This window comes from Chaetomium strumarium (assembly GCF_033439665.1).
Source record: "Chaetomium strumarium strain CBS 333.67 chromosome Unknown B0T15scaffold_5, whole genome shotgun sequence".
Lineage (NCBI taxonomy): Eukaryota > Fungi > Ascomycota > Sordariomycetes > Sordariales > Chaetomiaceae > Chaetomium > Chaetomium strumarium.
In genome coordinates, this window is record NW_026944433.1 from 3,158,043 (window position 1) to 3,177,301 (window position 19,259).

At 48.6% G+C, this 19,259-nt stretch overlaps 4 protein-coding genes across 4 annotated transcripts; 2 read left to right on the top strand and 2 right to left on the bottom strand.

Annotated features, from left to right (window-relative positions):
* Window positions 1–6,921: 6,921 nt before the first annotated feature.
* On the bottom strand, window positions 6,922–9,727 carry B0T15DRAFT_486332 (C2H2 finger domain-containing protein; the record flags this gene model as incomplete). The annotated part of the gene is made up of 12 exons (XM_062866348.1): window positions 6,922–7,404; window positions 7,444–7,668; window positions 7,888–7,892; window positions 7,949–8,039; window positions 8,109–8,136; window positions 8,167–8,291; window positions 8,474–8,695; window positions 8,745–8,855; window positions 8,928–8,979; window positions 9,035–9,053; window positions 9,165–9,347; window positions 9,712–9,727. The coding sequence occupies 12 exons, from the start codon at window positions 9,725–9,727 to the stop codon at window positions 6,922–6,924; spliced, it is 1,560 nt and encodes a 519-aa protein (XP_062720627.1).
* A 3,930-nt stretch (window positions 9,728–13,657) lies between these two features.
* Window positions 13,658–15,499, bottom strand: B0T15DRAFT_576193 (uncharacterized protein; the record flags this gene model as incomplete). The annotated part of the gene is made up of 4 exons (XM_062871020.1): window positions 15,285–15,499; window positions 14,445–15,193; window positions 14,233–14,367; window positions 13,658–14,089 (listed from the first exon to the last, which is right to left on the bottom strand). Exons 1-4 carry the CDS (start codon window positions 15,328–15,330, stop codon window positions 13,658–13,660), a joined length of 1,362 nt encoding a protein of 453 aa, XP_062720628.1. The 5' UTR covers window positions 15,331–15,499.
* Window positions 15,500–15,864: 365 nt separating this feature from the next.
* On the top strand, window positions 15,865–16,935 carry B0T15DRAFT_512939 (uncharacterized protein; the record flags this gene model as incomplete). Its single annotated transcript, XM_062868012.1, has 2 exons — window positions 15,865–16,503; window positions 16,588–16,935. The coding sequence occupies 2 exons, from the start codon at window positions 15,865–15,867 to the stop codon at window positions 16,933–16,935; spliced, it is 987 nt and encodes a 328-aa protein (XP_062720629.1).
* A 480-nt stretch (window positions 16,936–17,415) lies between these two features.
* On the top strand, window positions 17,416–18,212 carry B0T15DRAFT_558912 (uncharacterized protein; the record flags this gene model as incomplete). The annotated part of the gene is made up of 2 exons (XM_062870489.1): window positions 17,416–17,768; window positions 17,931–18,212. Exons 1-2 carry the CDS (start codon window positions 17,619–17,621, stop codon window positions 18,210–18,212), a joined length of 432 nt encoding a protein of 143 aa, XP_062720630.1. The 5' UTR covers window positions 17,416–17,618.
* Window positions 18,213–19,259: the final 1,047 nt, after the last annotated feature.

The following is a 19,259-nucleotide window of genomic DNA, read 5'->3' on the forward strand; positions in this document are numbered from 1 at the left end:
CCCCTTGCCACTTATCTTATGGCTTTGAGACCAGTTGGCAGGCGCCTATTACTTTACTTGCCTCGACCTTCCAATAGCATACACCTATATTCGTATCAAGGAAGGGGATAAATAGAAGACAGCGTTTCGCACTCCCCATAGCTATTATAAGTACCTTGTAATGCCCTTCGGATTGACAAATACACCGGCAACCTTCTAGGTGGTTATTAATCATGCGATTCGCCTATTCCTCGACCGATTTGTAGTCTATTACCTAGATAATATCCTTATCTTCTCTAAAACATTCGAGGAATATAAAAAGCATATAAAGGCAGTGCTAGATATACTCTATAAACATAAGTTGTCAGTCAACAAGGACAAGAGCGAATTCTACGTTATAAAGACAGTATTTCTTAGATACGAAATTTCGCCTGGCAGAATCAGGATAGAGCCAGCAAAGATCGAAGCAATCAAGAAATGGCTATAACTAATAATAACAATAGAGGTATAAGGATTTATCGGATTCGCCAATTTCTATTGAATGTTCATTAGGAACTTCGGCGACCTTATACAACCATTGTATAAACTTACGAAGAAAGACATCGAGTTCCAATAGGAAGCCGAGCATAAATAAGCGTTTTAGAAGATCCGCGATACAATTATCGACGATCTAGTGCTCTAGCTACTAGACCTATAGAAGCCATTTAAGGTCGAAACCGATATATTAGACTATACAATCGGAGGACAACTTAGCCAACGCGATAAATATAGGAAGTTGCACCCAGTCGTATTCTTTTCGAAAAAGCTCGAAGGACTATAACTTAATTACCCAATCTACAACAAGGAGTTACTAGCAATTATCGAGGCTTTTCAAGAATAGAGGCTATACCTTAGCGGTATAACCTACGAAGTTCAAGTATATATAGACTATAAGAACTTGCGGTATTTTACTACCACCAAGGTGTTGAACGGACGACAGACCCGATAGGTAGAATTCCTTTCGGAGTTCAACTTTAAAATCAATTATAAGGAAGGCTCGGAAAACGCATAAGCAGATGCATTGAACAGGAGGCCAGATCACTTCAGGGACAACTAACCAGAAGCCTCGCTACTATTACTTTAACAACAGCCAGACGGTTCTTTACGGTATATTCCCCAACCGATAGAAGATCTCGATAACAATATGCTTCTATAATAGGACGAAGATCCCGGTATACAACCTCTGCAACCGTTTGAAGAATATTATATAGTCTTCAGGGAAGAACAGCTAGGAAAAGACTTCTAAGACCGGAAGCAGAACGATACAGACGAAAAGGCAGGCATCTCTTGGAGAGATAGAGCGTTATAGTATAACGGCAAGGCCTACGCCGCACTATAGGATCAGGCAGAACTGATTAAGATAATCTACGAGTCGAAGCTCAGAGGACATATAGGAATTGCTAAAATAACCGCCAAGGTTTGGCAACACTACGACTTCCCAGGACTTAGGACTAGAGTTAAAACCATTGTACAGGAATACGACCTCTATAATCGAAGCAAGTCAGTATAGCACAAACTATACGGGTTCTTGGAACCATTGCCAGTTGTAGAACGACTATGGAGCTCGGTAACGATAGACTTCATTACCAAACTACCGCTTTCGAAGGATTCGACTACCGGAACGAAGTATAATAGCATCCTTACTATGGTTGACCGACTTACTAAATGGAGCTACTTCTTCCTGTATAAAGAATCATGGTTAGTAGAGCAACTTGCGGATACAATCTACCGGCATATTGCATTAGTGTATAGATGGCCAGAAGAATAGATCATAGACCGAGACACCAAGTTCGTATTAAAATTTTGGCAAGCGTTTATAAAGCGTTTGGGCACGAAGAGCAAGCTTTTAATAGCATACTACCTACAGACAGATGGCCAGATAGAAAGGCTCAACTAGATCGTCGAACAATACCTTAGAACGTTCGTTAACTTCCAATAGGACGACTGGGTTGATCTATTGCCAGCGGCATAGCTTGTATATAATATAACGCCAACGGAAACAACAAAGGTTACTCCGTTCTTTACGAACTTTGGTTATAAAGCAGATTTACGCCAGGGACCAGATGTTATAGTACCTAGAGCAAAAGTCAAGGCAGAAAAAATACATATACTATATATAATACTAAAGGAAGAACTCGAGTTCGTTAGGCTCAGAATGAAGGAGTACTATAACAAGTATCGGCTCGAGGGACCTCGCCTTAAGAGAGGAGATATAGTCTACCTTATTTCCCGAAATCTGAAAACGAAACGGCCAAGCCAAAAACTCGACTTTAGGAAGATTAGACTATTTAAAATCGATGCAAGAATTTCGACATCCAACTATCGACTTTCGTTACTATCAACGATAAAGTTATATACTAATATATTCTATATCTCGCTCCTCGAACTAGCACCTAAGAACGTACGGGCTATAAAAGACATCGAAGCCAAGGACGAAGAAGAAGAATAGGACGTTAAGGAGATCTTGGATTTACGAACAGCCAACGGAAGGCTAGAGTACTTGATTAAATGGCTCGACTTCGGATCAGAAGATAACTTATAGGAACCAGTAGAACACCTTAACTGTATAGAGAAACTAAAGGAGTTCCATCGGCAGAACCCAGACCGACCAGGAGGGAAGCATAAAAATCTCCGGCCGGGTTGCATTACCCTATAGTAACACGACCTATATAGAGAAGAAGCACAGATGGGATTCGAACCTATAGTCTCCTAGAGCATTCACTCGGGTGTAATAACCAAGCTATACCACTAAGCTATTTCATTTGTTGGGAAACAGGCAACAAAAACCAGATTAAGAACCCCAGGAAGGAAAGAACGGCTGCAGGCAGTAGCGCTATAATACGACACGCACGGCAGGCGCGACCAAGGCCTGACCACCACCAGCTACGAACCCCTACTACCTTGGGAAACCGGAGGACTTCCACCGCCAGAACCCTGTGTGGCCAAGAAAGAAGGACCTTCCCCGACAGCACCCAAGTCCACAGGAACATCCAACCAGTCGAACCCCACAAAAGGATCCGGCACGAGGGGCGTTGGCGAAGCAGGTGCGGGAGTAGCTGCGCGCTTCTCACGTTCCTCACGCTCCTTACGCTCCAAGTCCGAGATGTCCCAAAGTTCCCGGGATACCGCTTTCCTTACCCTCTCCTCCAAAGCACGCTTCTGCTTGCGGAGACAAAGCAGCTTCGCTAAAATCTCCTCCTCCTCACGCTCAATCTTGTCCTTCTCGGAAATAAAGGAGCGAACTAAGCACTGTTAGTACCAACGGCGGGCAGCGGCGAAAACCAACTCATATGTCCCCAGATCGATGCCCTAGACATCGTAGGACGGGCGGTTCATACGGTTGCAGGAACTATAACGTTTGGAGGTGCCAGACACCTGACAATCGAGCCTGTGCTCGTGGCAGTAAGAATACTTGGGCATTAGGAATCTAGAAGATGCAGCAAAATTGGCGAGACAAGACCGGCGCTAAGTACTTGACCCGGCTTGAGTTTTTCGCTTTCGCACACGGTCAGCCATGACTGGCGAGGATGGGAGGATGCAGAAGGAGAAACACTTACAATTGAGGACTGTTGGCGCTATTTCAGGATGCAGGAAGAGCAAGGTCGCCGAGGCGTCGACCTCGGAGAGGGGGCATCGTGTCACGAATTAAGCCAACAGGACAGCTGCAGGTGGGACAACCCGACGGGTGGCGCAGGGCGCACCCGAACCAATCATTTAGGACCAATAAGAAGGAGCTCTAAGGTGCTCTAGAGAGCAGACGAGAGCTTCAGGAGCTAAGCCAATCAACGTGAGGAAATGGAAGCTCTCGATGGAGTCAACAGAGCACCGAGCTCTAGGGAGCTCTATAGAGCACATGAGAGCACCCAAAGATAGCCAGTATATAGTCACTCGTTCTGGAGGACTCTGGGAGTTCTCCAGTGAGCAATACAAGCAGTAAGGTAGCCCTACATTACTGTGCAGACATTGCGACTTGCATTGTTGTGAACCCTTTGGCTTCACCGAGACCTACAGTCCGACCAGCAGATACCTTCGACCGGCGAACCCTTTCAGAGGCAGGACTGCCTGTGGTTTCGTCACACTAGGTTCGGATAACCGGGTTTCTACGAAGAAACCAGGTTATCCAGCCCTTTCCAATAGTTGTACGGGTGGCTCCCTGTGCCTGTAGAACTCGGCTGGCGAACTCCCTGATCTGGGTATGGGTTGGTGGAACACCGAGGGCGGCCTGGGTTAAGACCCATCGGGTAAGATGATCTTCCTATACCCGGCTAAGAGTCTGTTGCGGTTCGGCGGCAATAGAATGGGTCTGCGAGCCGTGGAGGCGGTCGTATAAGGTAGTCATTGGGATGCCGAATTCCCGGCTGATGCTTCGCGCTGAATAGCCACCGCGACGGTACTTAGCAACCGCATCTTGTAAATCTTGTTCCGAGTAAACCATCGTAAACTGACGATACTATTGCCCAAAAAATGAAGTGATTTAACTTAGAATTGACGGAGTTATAGTAAGTTGAACTGAGGGGGTCGAAAAAGCGGTGTGGGCTTACAAAGTGTTCGGAATGTGGGGTGTTCGGAATTAGGGGGGTCCGACTTACCGGTAGAAATATATTCCGGCCAACATTTTGTACTCGGGTTGTTCAAATGAGTATACTGTCTGGATCTCAGTCAATAACACTGTGTGGGTCTCTCCCACAATTTGAAAGAATGTCGTCATAGAGGAAGTTACTTATGCTTATAACTGTATCACAGGAGAATGAAATGAAGGTGTAATCATCAATGACGTGCAGGCGAGGACCGTAAGAAAGACAGCGAGGAAGATAAGGAAGGAAGACAAGGGAGGACTCAGGAAATGTACGAGGAGACGAGGAATAGTTGCCGTTTAGGGTCAAGCACCCGCTAGATGGAAGAAACTGTGCACCAGAGATGAAGATATGGGAAAATTTCTGGGCAGCCATTTCTAGCTTCAGCCAAGACAGCAGTTCCCTGGACTAACCGCTTGATGCCTAGGCAGAACGCTTGGCCTGCGAGAATTATGGCCCGTCATCCCTACTATTGCCAGAGCCGTAACCGGCTTCAGAAGGCCACAACCGCACTGCATATTACCGTCATGCTCCGGGGCGCTTCTAGCGCGCAGCCACCCGGCGGGGGGCAGAAGATATTACAAGTATCGTGTCCGGCATCACTGCTCTTGCTGGACCGGAAACGGCTTTTCCATGCAGTAATACTCCGTAGGCAGCAAGGATCAATAAGGATTCCTCACTTTGCAAGGGCCGGAAACGGCTTTATATAGAATAATACGCTGCTTGGCGAGAGCTAGGGAGTCTTCCCGCATACGAACGAAGCCTCTTCTTCCAGAGCCGTTTCGGGCTCTAAGACAAAGGTGGGGATTGCTTGCAAAATTGCGAGGGTTATCGTCCCTAAGCTAACTCTGTCACTAGGGTATATACTCTTTCTATTAGAGCTGTAAACGGCCTTGCTATGAAGTACAAACCATTTAGTCCAGCGAGCAAGGGTTACTGTAGAGGACCGCTGCCTCGGCTTGAGCTAGAATTAGCTCTTAAAGTACAGTCATCTTTCCATTCTTGCCTTAGCTAGGCGTGATTAGCCAAACAGGGGGTCAAGTTTACTCTCGTTGATCCATAGCATATATTGGCTTCTGTTTTTAGAACCTCTATGGAGTTGGCTTGGTATACTTCATTCTCAGCAGCCTGGCGGTGCTCGATCTTAGTCACGCGCTGATTCTAAGTTATAAGCAGCTGGAGAATCTACTCTATCGAACTGCTCCGGTCGTCTTCACTTAGGTACGTACCTTTTCTGCCGGCGGAAAGAATATATATTGAAATAGCAGAAAAGCTACATACCTAGATAGAAGGTCTTCTATTTAGATACGTATCTTTTTCTGCCGGCGGAAAAGATACGTATCTAAATGGCAGAAAAGGTATATATCTAGATAGCAGCTCTTTACTTAGGTATATACCGTTCCTGCCGGTAGAAAGATATATATCTAAATGGAAGAAAGAGTATATATATAAATGGGTAGGAAAGATACGTAGTTTCCAGGATAGTAGAAAAGGTACGTAGGTAAATGGCTATCACGTTATCCAAGGATTATAAATATAATATGCCCGCTATTACAAGTAGAGAGCTATTGGCCGAGGCAGAGCTACGGAAAGACCTATATTATATAGTATTATAATATAGGGAGAAAGGAAGAGAAACTAGAAGAGCTCTTGCGATCAAATAAGATAAGCGCACCTTGACGCCAGCTGCTATATACTATTAGACTTATAGTTATGGCTATACTTATAACAAGGCCGGGTCAGATTGGCATGCTCCTATAAGAGCTAGGCGAGACTTACTAAGGCCTACTCTAGGCTTAGCTTATTATACGTACCAATAGCAGAGATAGTACCTTCCTAGATGATAGAAACTCAACGTATCTTCTCCCGAAATAGCCGAGTCCAAGCGTCCCTTAGTTAGGTCTATAGCACCCTCGAGTTGCCGGAAGTAGACATGCTCTAGTGCTAGTATTATAGAGACTGACTTACTAATGCTAGTTAAGGCAATCCTAGTTGATTTAAACCACAAATTAATATATATAAAGGCGACTAACCAAACGTTGGATAACACCTAGTATACTCTAGTTGGTATATAGGCACCTAAATATAAAGAAGAATCACAATTAGATCTCTCGTCTTCGTCGTAGGACGTCAAATATATAGTAGTATAGAAGGCGATAAGATAAAATTAATATAAGGGAGTAGATAATATACAATAAGTTGCAAAATTCCTCTATATTTGCTAGGGTATAATTGGACCTAGATAGCTATCTATAGTTACACTTAAAGATAGTTGACTATAAGGCAAAATCTCTAGGACTTTACAGCTTATATTTACCTGGGTTGGCAATCAAGGCACAGTTCTATATATATTAATGGCATAGCATTTGAGGTACTCCTTATATATAAGCTTTAGATTGCAAGCAGTATATATAATGGCCTTGTCCTTTTGTAGATTCGATAGGTGTTTGCATCGGAAGTACTTTGTTATGTCCCTAGGGGAGTAGAATTCGTGGATAAGCGGCGGAAACCGTAGGTCGTCCACCCGAATGGAGTAAGCCTTCCTAACGCAAAGGAAACACCGATATATCTTCTTCTTAAACATAGATAGTAGCGCCTCCTGTAGTAGGCTGCCCTCTAGTGGATCCTTTGTATAGGTCTTGACAAGTGCTATATTTGCTGAAGCCTTCTTCTCGGACAGGAGCTGTAGGCGCCAGCCTTCCTTGACCTTGCAGTACGTAGCTACTGCATTAATTATAGTATCGCGCCGCTTATATAGCTCCTCGACGGTCTTGTAGTCTATCGGGGCATATAATACCTTGACAAGATGTTTCTAGGCAGGGAGCTAGTCATCGGCGGTGGCCTCGGCCACCATGTCCTGGAATCTATGACCGGCTAACTGCCTCTCGATATCCTCTATGGCTTGCCAAGTATCGAACTCCTCTCGGATTTGCGACTTAAGAGCTCTTCTCAGCCTTAGTTTCTCCTTAGTAACTCTCGTCGCCGCTTTTTCGTACTTGCGTCGTACTTCGGCCGACTGCCGGGAGCGCGCGTAGAGAACGTCTCGACGCCAGACAAGCTCCCTAATGCAAGGGTCCTAGTTTACCGATGCCGATTATACTTTTGTCAGTCTAGTCGGCCGCCGCTTGCTAATTGAGGAACCTAAGCTGCAAAGATTCTTTATAAGGCTGCGCTAGGGCTCTAGACCTCGAATAATGCCTATAGTATCCGCGTTAATCTCGCGCTAGAGGTAATACTTTAATATTACCCTCGAGTCCGAGTGCTAGAGGATTAGATTTCGGAGCCCTTCGCTTACATCTGCTGTTTATCTATAGGTCAGTAGAGAGGTCCGCTATCCTATAGGTATATATATCTACCGCTCTTGTCGAACTCGCTGGCGGCATTATAGCGGAGGTTATATAGGATAGTCGAGATCTTAAATCCAGTGAGTTTGCCGACTCGCTTGATCTACTCGGCCATTGTCGAGTAAGGGATGCGCTCGTTGGATATCATATATCCGAGCAACGTCTTGATTACCTTACGGAATATAAATGTCTTGCTTAGACTCTCTTTAAGCGGTAATAGGAGCTCCTACTCCCCTAGGTGAATATCAAGCCGGTATAGCTTCTCTAGAGATATGAGACTTGGCGCCTCGAAGGCCTGGTTGGCGAAGAGGACACCTAGGAGGAAGACATATGGACTGAGGAGGAGGCAGGGGTCCTATAAGACTTCGGGCACAGGAAAGGTGTTGCTAACGTTATAGTTAGCATAGCTCTCGCAGGTGATCAAAATGGAATATACGCGTCTTTTGCGCTAAGGTACCCCTTTGTATACTCGAGTGTAAAGCAGATGACAATCTGGTGGGGCCCTCCGTCGGGATTATAGGCTAGGCATACTCAGACATGCCTAAACTGTAGTAGCAACAGGGCTTCTGGGCGGGACCCGCTCGGGGCAAGAAGTTCGTAGAAAAAGGCATAGAGCACGCGGCATTCGCCGACATGGAAAGTCTTGTCTATCGTGCTAACGATTGTGTCAATCTGCTTCTTTAGGTCCTCGATCGTCATACATCGCTTCTCGCGCTTCTCGTTGCTTAAGCTATGCTTCTTTGCTATGCTTCGAAGGGCCTATAGCTATTAGCGTACTGTTAGGAAGGTGTACTACAGTGATATATACCCTATGCATTTGGCGGTTTAGCTTTATATCAAGCTTTTCTATTATAGCCCTCTCGTAGACAAGCCAGAACACCTTCCAGTAAGTTCTAAGAGAGCTGGCTTTCTTAGTCCCCTATAGTTTCCTTCCATCCTTTCCCTATTTCTGGTTAAGAAGCTAGTCGAAAAACGTATAGAGAAGCTTAACCGAGACGGACTCGAAACACTCGCGTAGGTTGCGTTTAATATAGGCGTAGTACCTAGGCAGCGGATGGTAAGAACTTATATAAAGGCTTGGATAAGCAGCAAACGTACTTATTCCATTGCTCCTCGACTCGATTCAGCAGGAGGGTAGACTTAGGTGTATAATCCTATATATCAAAAGCAGACTCGTCGAATTCCTAAAGTATAGAGATATAGTACTTGGGAGGATATAGGTTTCTACCTAAGAGCGTCGCCTTATCTTCTATATTACCGTCATCCTCGTCAGTTAGATCGGTCTTGTACCCGGCGGTATCTGCCTGTTCGGCGTCAAATAGGTCTTTATGGTCTAAGGAGTAGTCCGAGTTATAATCTGCTACTTCATCGCCCGATCTATCAACCAGGGAGAACTCGTCATCCGAACAGTCTGGCAGATGGCAGCAATAATTGTTATTGCTATTGCGGAGTCTTATGTTAGTTACAAGCCCGATATAACCCCGAGTAAGTAAGGGCATAGTAAAACAAGTATCGAAGTATAGAAGTATAAAGCAACAAGCAAAGCAAGTCGAGAGACGGTCGTAAATAGGATTAATAAGGGGAGGATCGAGGAAGAGTTAAGCAATAAGACGAGTAACGAGAGAGGTAAGAGCGATAGAGAAAAGAGCGGCAAAGCTACGGGTCAGGCGAAGGACTAGAAGGGAATGATAAGAAAGAGTCCCTGTTCGGATATAAGAAGGATAAGAAGACCGACGCCAATCTGGGAACTGGCGGAACGCCCAGCTTAAGTACACGAAGCGTGGCCGCCATTTTCGGCGGCATTCGTTGTGAATTGTGCAGTGCGTATGTTCGACAACTCTTCTTGATCCTAACTTCAGGATAAGGTTCAGGTACAAGCGTATAGGGCAGCAGTTACATGGCGGTAGGAGGGTGTGGATATAGCAATGACCCAGCGAACGGGTGGGGCTTAAAGCGGCGAGGGAATTTTGGCGAATGTGCCACAGAAATGGTCGACCAAAATTGCCAAAAATGGCGACAAAATCGCCGCGACATTGTTTAAGAGAGTATAAAATAGCAGCTAATATAATAGTATAGCTAAAAGGTAAATATGATGGTGGAACTCATCGTACCATGGTATAGGCCATTGCTTAGTCATATGCCGGGCTTCCAGTACATGCATGCATGATTGGTCAACTTGGTTGGTGCCCCACCTTCTACATCTGGGCATATGCCCTACATCCTATATTTAGACTTCTTTGCACCTTGTAGTCTTCGAGGATTCCTTTCCTTCTACAAGTTCAATATTCTTACAATATAGTCAGTTGCCCACTAGAGCCTTGAGCCTAGCCTGCAATGACAGTCACTGTGATAATAGAGATATTATTATTTAGATCCTAGAAAGGCTATAGGCGCTTAGTATCTATAAAGAATAAATCTAGAAGGTACTACAACTTAAAGTCCTCTATAAAATACCCCTCTAAGCCTCTATTAGATAGAATACCCTTATAGATAATATTAGACCTCGGTTTTAGCTTGCATACTCAACTGAAGAAAGACTTCTAAGAACTGCTCATCAACTTAACTCGCTTTAAGGTCAGGTGCTTCAGGAGGTGTTGTTCGGTGAAGCGGAAAAGTCTATTCTCCGGCATCTAAGTATCTATAATATCGCAGAATTATAGGTCAGACTATCACATCTATTGCAAGAGCAGCTGCTAGTAGTTAATAGGGCCGTATAGAAACGTCCTAATTGTCATGAACTAACCTGCAGAGGCCGGTGGGGGCCGACCTGCATGGTCGACGGGCGGCGCCCGTATCCAATCATTACGAGTCAGAAAGAACCAATGAAGATTGGAGAGGTCAGGAACAATGCCAAGATCGATTGTTCCCGGGGAACAATGCCAAGAAGCGTTATTCCAGATGGAACAATGAGAACAACAATTGTTCCAAGTGTTCCAGAGATCTAGGTACGGGATACCTAGGGGAGGAAGCTGTATATAGTTCTACCATTCTGCCACTCATTCAGATAGCTAGCTTCCTCAGTGAGCAACACAAGCAATAGCCTCCACCTATTGTGTAAACATTGCGACTAGCATTGTTGTGAACCTTTCAGCTTCACCAAGACCTACAGTCCGATCAGCAGTTACTTTCGACCGGCGAACCCTTTTAGAGGCAGGACTGCCTGTGGTTTCGTCACACTAATCAATAGCGTTATAAGCCCTAGAAGTTGGCTATGCTATTATCAAGGCCTTTGCCAGCAGGGATAGTATTTAGGTAGAGGTATTGGATAGTCTTATACTGATACCGTCCTGGCTCTAGGTCCGATATATCTAAGAGGCCATCTATATTAAGCTATTAAAGACGTAAGTACGTTCCTAGGATAGGAAGTAGCCATAATATAGCATTTGCCAGGAAGCTCTCAAAAGATAAGATCACCTAGATATTGTTTGTAAGGTTATAAAAGTACGCGTAGTCCAGATACTATATCCGCCAGGTATAGATATAGGAAAGCATAAGCTCTCTAAGGGAAGGGAAGTAGGCGAGAACAATACGGAATAGCTAGACGTACGTCTCGAACGTACAGGATGCTTCCCGTCGAAGAAATTACTCGTAGCGATAGTATACTAGTTGGGTGGCGATCGGGTTATACCTTGTTCTACCGCTAAAAAAGAGGAAATAACACACCTACTCCTCCTGCGAAGCGGCTATAGGCCAGGCTCCGTCGTATATAGTAAGGTGGCGCGCCATGCTAAGCAAGCCGTACAGCGATCGGCTAAGCGTCTATAGCGCGTCCGCGGTATCCAGGGTGTTTAGGAATGAAAGCTTCCGCACTAGGACGGGGAATCCTACGGCAGCATAACGACGACTCAGCAGGCGAAAGCGGCGAAGGTCGGCAATTGGCAGGTTTAGCGCGATGGCGCCGAGGAGCTCAAGTGGTAGGGACTCCATGTCGGCGAGCCTGAAGCGAACGTGGTGGGCTAGTCTTTGGCTCCATGCTAGGCCCTATGTAGTGTGCCCCTTGCCACGTCCCGCTTTCTCGTTCCAGTTCGGCGCTGGTACCTGACCGCGTTGTCGTTCTCCCTCTTCCCGATCGCCTACCTAGCAAGCGGGTGGGACACGGCACCGAGCACACAGGAGCGCTAAGCACTATATTCAAGGCCCTCACAGTCTCCTAATGCCGCACTAGAGGAGATACGAGAGGAAAGATGCTGGGTCTGGTGGCTCGGCTATATGATCAACTGTATTGTCGCGCTTTATGAGAACCGGTCGCCGATTTTTGTTGAACTATGTTGTCCTTCAGCCCATGGATGACGCAGAGTACCAGAATGGCAATTTCCAGGCCTGTCACGGACTCAGGACCCGAGGACCAGCATTCGATTCTAACATCGCGCAGGCAATGCCTCTGATGCTGTTCGCGATCAGATGATGCATCATGACCATAAGTAGGCTACGTTCAACAGCGTATACATCAACGACAAGGTCCGGTTCCACCTTCAAAATGCGTTCCTCGAGGAGCTAACCGAAGACAGCATTCTTGCAATGCTCTCGCATATCAGCTAAATGCGTGATCCCCACGCGAGAAAGGATACGGTTGCCGATCAGGTTTAGGACATAATACCCCCCGATCCCGAGATTAAGGCTCTGAAGATAGAAAGGATATAGCTCAAAGGTACGTAGTACCGGATCTAGGGCATAGAATATAAGGACTGGATTCGAGGACTTCTTAAGTTAATTAAGACTAAGGAGGCTTAGCAAAAGAAAGCTATCTGGCAAGCTTAATAGGAACATTACTTCCATTGACAAGGGCGAGGAGGAGGAGTATATTAAGCCAGCTATCGACCTCTATATACCTAAGCATGCCTAGCTCGCTGAGATTTTCTCTAACTAGCCGGACAACTTAAGCACCATAGAGCTGCTTAAAATCCATATATAGGCGGCCGAGCTTATAGTCGCCTTATATAGCAAATAAGAGACTAGAAAAAGGGGCCATATCCGGCCAATAGTATAGGCCGATATTATAGTCAAGGAGGAGACTCCTAGGCCAGACCTATTCACCCCTAATAGATAGGAAGCAATGCCTACTTTGTATTAGAGATAAAACTGGTCCTAGAAGGCAAGGACATTCAAATACTACCGGCCGGCGGTGATATATAACCATTTCCATAGGAAGTACGCATAGTAGCTGGATAGCGTGAAATAGTTGTCATGCTACTACGCTAAGTGGAGAGGGAAGACATTGGAGTTCACACGCTTGAACTATTTCAAGAATTATATATAGAGGGTCTACGGCGTTAAATTATGAGCCTGAGTATATTTAGTTGATACATGAAGAATTTAGGTAGTCTAAGCTTCTGAAAGTATGTGATGGATTTGGACTTCTGGGATGTTTTCGTCAAGTATGTGACGCGTTGCCATCCTAAGGTCATATGCTCTCAAACATGTATATGCTGACCGATGGCTAAGCTGCAAATCTGGCCTTGCCGTGTCTTAAACCCTTATCTGTGTGGCCGTTGATGCCTTCCAAAACAAATACGGCGGTGTCGGTAGCTACGTATACAGGTCCTATGGAAGAGCCGTGCGCATCCTCGACGTTCCTAGGTGTAGCGTAATCGTTGTAGGTGGTTATGAATCAAGTATGTCTATATTGCCTTCAAAGGTAAAAACGCCACCCGTTAACGGCGTTCCCTGAGCAATTCAAAAATATCCCTCCCCCAACCCTCACCAGCACCACCACCGTGTGCCTCAAACCAACCCCTCCGCCCCCTCCGCCTTTCCCTGCGCCCTTGCGCACTCAAACACGATCCCGCTCAACTCGGGTTCCAACCCCTGGAACCACGCCCTCAGCTGCCCCTCCCGGCCCGTCTCCTTGCCCTGCACCCACGACAGCAGATCCTTCCCTCGCAGGGGGCCATCGGCACCGCAGTACTCCTCCCAGGCGCGGTACCGCGCCGCCCACTCGTCTGCCTTCGGCGCCTCCCAGATATGTGCCGGCAGCGGGAGCGGGGCGCTCGGGAACAACGCACAGAGGACTGTGGCGGCTGATTGTCGCGCGTGGGACACATAGTCCAGCCCGTGCAGCGTGAAGAAGGAGCGACGGATGGACTCGTCGGTGATCCAGCTTTTCCAGGCGTTTGGGGCTGGGGAGGTTGGGGGGTCATGCAGCGGAGGGATTTGCTTAGGACATGCTGTTTTTTTTTTTTTTTTTTTTTTTTGTATAGCAGTCAGTCGGTGTTTATCAGCGGGCTGAAGTGGGGTTTTGGATTACGGGCTGGATAAAAGGGGAGTGGGGGTGGGGCGGGGGGGCGTAGGCGGCGTACCTGCATGAGTCTGAGTGAGACCCGGTCGATGCACTCCGAGGCAACGGGCCCAGCGCGGTACACCCGCATGTGTGCGTACATCAGGACTGCCTGGAACATGGCGAGGTCTTCACGCTCGGTTTGCATTGTGGGAACCTGGAACATGCCATGTCAGCGACGCATACTTTGCATGACTCCGCTTGGTATCACGTATTAGTCGGCCGAGGGGTTACCTTGAGTTGGATTTGGCATAGCTGGGTATCGATGGCCCGCAGGAGCACAGCGTCTGACTGCGCAGTCCGCGACGTGTACATGTACAGCTGGCCCACCGACACCGCTTCGCACAGCAACGCAGGTCTTATGGTCATGTCCCAATCCTGAAAGTGAACAAAAAGGGGCTTCTGCAAGCCACTGGCGAAATGATCCACATTGGCCTTGAGGACGCGGTCGATGAGGTCGAGTCCCTGCTGGGCAGTCTTCCATTTCTCGCCAAGGTACGACGACAAGTCCTGGAAGGGGCTCTGCTTTCGGGTTTGTTCGAGATGTGGATTGCTGGCCAGCCTGGCTCCGACGAGCATCCCAGCGGAAAGCTCCGGGCAGTAATAGCCTTCATCGAGTAACGGGAGAATGTTAGTCTGCCACTCCGCAACGGAGGCCGGCGGCCACGATGGGAGAGAAAGGAAAGCCGAGGGCGCGCAGAAGACCCCCTCCTGGCTCGGTGGCGTCCATTGTGATTGTGAGGATGAAGTAAGTGGAAGAGCCGCGGCTTGCGAACTTGACGAAACAGGGGCTGGTCCATTGGGCGTCGCGCGGGGTCCGTCGGCGTGCGGGTATACGCACACCAAGCCGTGGACGACACATCTCGCGCAGCTCGGTTGGGCTTGGTCGCAGCGAACCTTGGATCGTGAACATTCGGCACAGGCCTTCCGCCGGCTAGAAGGGCGGAATCGGCACCGCAGACGGTGACGCTCCAGGGTCAGACCTAGCGAAACCGATATCAGCTCAAGTCCTTGGCCCTCAATGGCCAAGGATCTCGGGTCGGGCTTGCGACGGCTATGACCCGCACTCCATACCTGATGGGAATGTCCTGTTGCAACTGCTGCATGATAGCGTCTCCATAGCGGTCGGTAGTTGGCTAGGTACCTGTAAGCAAGGGACCCTATACAGCGGTAACCGGGAGCGCCGTGGCGCCGGACAAGTCGGGCTTCAAAGCCTGCGGGTGATGAAAGAGGAGGAGTGGACGCCATGGGGGACGGACTCGAGAGCTCCACAATCCACGTTCTGCGAGGTGGATCTTGTCGGAATTCCGAGAGACTTGAGCCAATCCCCAAGACCCCAACAACAAGGGGGTTTCCGTTCCCTTGTTTGGCGGCCCACAACTAGTAAGACAACCAAACCAGCAGGACTCTGGGATTCCGACATCGTGAAAGCAAAGGCCGTGGATGTTGGTCATTCAGGCCGAATGCTTGATAATCATGTGCTGAAGGGATGTCTGATGGAGCTGGTAGTGTCAGACACATATAAACCGAGGCCCAGATTTGAAGTAGACGTACAATAGAGTAATGAATTATCGTCCCTCACTGACCTCACACTGCGTGTTTTGCTACTCAGTGAGAGTTGACAGTATCATAACTGCCGTCGTTGACTTGAGCCATGACCGGGACAATCATCCTCACGGGCGCCAATGGCTCCCTGGGCCTTGGCTTCGTCCAGGCCCTCCTCGCCTCCTATCCCAAGCACATCTTGGTCGCAGCCGTACGAAACGCATCGCCTCAATCAGATCCCAACACGGCGAACCTCATAAAACTGCTGTCCAAGTATCCGCAGAACCGTGTCCTCGTCGAAAGTCTTGACCTCGGCAGCCTCACAAGCGTCCGCTCGTTCGCAGACCGCATCTCGACCAAAATCTCCGACGGCGAACTCACTCATATCAGCGCCATCGTCTGTAACGCCTTCACCTGGTCACTCAACGGCCAAAAGCAGACCTCGGATGGCTACGAAGCCACTTTCCAGGTATCGCACCTGTCACACTTTGTGCTCGTTCTCAAGCTCCTCGGAAGCATGAACCCCACGTCCGGACGCATCGTCATGCTCGGCTCGGCGGCGCACTACCCGGAGAAGGAGAACCCGCTCGCCAAGCTGAGGGCCGGCTTTCCCGATGACCTCGAGCACCTCGTTCGTCCGCCACCCGACGAGCCGGAGCAGGTGCATGACACGGGCTTCGCGCGCTATGGGACGGCCAAACTGGCTAATGTAGTTTTCATGCACGATATGAACCAAAGGTTGCAAGCGGTGAGTGCCAGTCCTGATTACTGAAACTCGGGATCGTAGGGAGAAGGGGGCTAATCAGGAAACTCTGTAATGTCACCCCTATAGAACCCCAAACTGTCCGCCATCACGGTAACCTGCATGGATCCAGGCGGCCTGGTCGGATCGAGGGCGCACTCAGAGCAACGCGCGGCAATCCAGCGTCTGATGAGCGTCGTCAACGTCATGATGCCTCTGCTGAAGCACCTGACTAGCGCGGTGCGGACCACGGCGGGTGCCGGACGGGACCTGGTCGCCCTCAGCGTCGCGCCTGAGTTTCAGGGGAGGAGGGGTTACTTTATTGGGAAACATGAAGCGCCGCCAGCCAATGTCAGTCTCGATAAGGAGGTACAGAGAAAGCTGTGGGAGGCTTGCTGGGAGTGGGCAGGGATGGCGAAGGGGGAGACGGTTCTGTAAAACCTGGCTGGGAAGCTGGGATCTTGAATATTCAACTGGATAGAGGTTGTCTGGTGTATTACTTCCTATACTCATCTAACCCCCCTTGGTGTCTTTGATTAGTATTCTCACATATACTGATCGTCGCAAGGCATCCTCACCTTGTCGGAAGCTGAAGTTCCTTCTTCCTAGTGCTTACCGCAATAAACAGTTACATATGCCAGACTCGCGGTGGACTGAATTCGGAACTGAAGACCCGGTGAACCCGTGTTGTGGACGTTGACTCATCCGTGCATCGAGGTTGCTCGCAACTCGAAAGACATCCAAGGGTAATCCTCCGGCATTCCAACGCTCAGGGTGGGCAAAGCCCGGCTTGAAAGTTCCATCACCCATCACGCCAAGACACCGATCACCCTCTAGGATATCCACTGCGGGTCTTGCCCAGCCAGGGTACAGGAGAAATAGTTTATCTCTGCCAGTCTAGGCCAGTGTCGCCTCCAAGTTAGGACTTACATCATCTTCCACCCGCGGAAATCCGACAATTCCTGCAAGTGGTATTCAGTCCTCATGACGTTGCAATGGTCAAGCCCGTAAGGCTGATGATCCCCACACATTCCCTTTTATAAACGACTCCACGCATCAGGGGGTTGAGATTCTTCAAACCCTTTTTCACACAGGCCACCAGCGCTCGGGAACGGCTTTCCATGTCAGCATTCAACAAGGCATCTGTCCCTTCTTTTGCGCCCGTCGGGAAAGCCCTCGCCGGTCTGGGGCTCATTGCCTATGGCTCCTTCGTCTACCGTCTGTTCCGCGTCCGGACGCTGGTGCGGTCCGTCGCAGAAAAGCATGGCATCGTAAGTGCCTCTTAGCTCGCAGGGTCCCAACTCCCAAGTCTGGCTCGTCTGACTTGCGTCCATTGCAGAGCGCCTCAACCCGAACAACGACGTGACCGGCCCCAAGACGGCCATCTCCCTCTCAGTCCAGTCCTACCTCGCCTCCACTACGGGCGGCACAAGCAAAGCCCCCAACACCATCGACTCCATTTCCTCGACGTCCTCATCGCGCAGCTGAAAGTCTTCATGCTCGCCGGCTACGACACCATCGCCGCAACCCTCACGTTTGCCTACCATCTCCTCTACAGTCACCCCGACATCCTCGCCAAAGTCCGACCAGAACACTCCGTCGTCTTCGGCCACGACCCGTCCCTCGCCAGGGGCCTGATCGCCCAATCCCCCCAGCTCCTCCACCAACTCCCCTACACAACCGCCGTCCTCAAGGAAACCATCTTAAACATCTAGGCAAACCTACTGTACGTTAATAGTCACTCCTACTTATAATTACTTATATCGACTAACGTTAGCATATATTTCCTAATACTTAGATAATTTCTTATATAAACCCTTACTATTTGGCTTTAGATCCCTCTGAACTAGCTTCGAGTTATACTACTCGAGATCTGCTATAAATCCATTATTAAATATATAACGTATCTTATAAGCGAGCGAGACATATAAGCGAGCGAGACACTCTCCACCACTCTATAACAACTATCCTCAATTGCAACGCAACAACACTAGGAACCAACTACAATTACATCAGACACAGCTGAATCAGACCCTTCTGCAACCTCCTGGCACGTACGGGCATTATGGCCAGGCTTGCCGCACACACCACAGCACCGAACCTTCGTACGAGCCCCCCTGCACCACCACTATCCTGCTCCTTTTCTTGCGCCACCTCCCCAACCACGGCCTTCTGGTCCAGTTGATCCTTTGCATCTTGTACTGCAAGCGATCCTCTAAGCTATACGCGTGTTCTTTTGGCTCTCCGGCGCTTGCTTAGCGCCTCGTTAGCCTTGCGGAGCGAAGACACCTCTGCCTGAAGGAGGGCCACCTGGTGCATTACAGCTATCGTACCCTTGGTAAGCTGGTCCACAGCAGCCAACATCGAAGTTAGGGAGCTATTTTGATGGTTGGCAATACGAGTCTTGATGAGCGTTGACTGCGAGTTAGCTTCTCGAGGGTTGTATGGCGTCTGGAATACCCAAGGTTGTAGTATGCTAGCCCGCGAGTTCAGGGGCGTTGGTATACGGAGCTTTACATCCAGCTTAGATAGTACCTTCTCTTGATCGTACGGTACAAGGCCAGCACCTGCAAAGCCACCCTGGATATTCTTCCCTGTCATCGAGGCGAAGAAGGCCTCGCGGAAGCTGCAGAGGAACTCGAGCTTGCTCACGTAGTTGATATATGCACGCATTAAGTCCTTAACCTAGCGACCGTACGCCTGCTTCAGTAGCCCAAAGCAGCTAATATCGAGTGGCTGGAGGAGGTACGAGGAATGCGGAG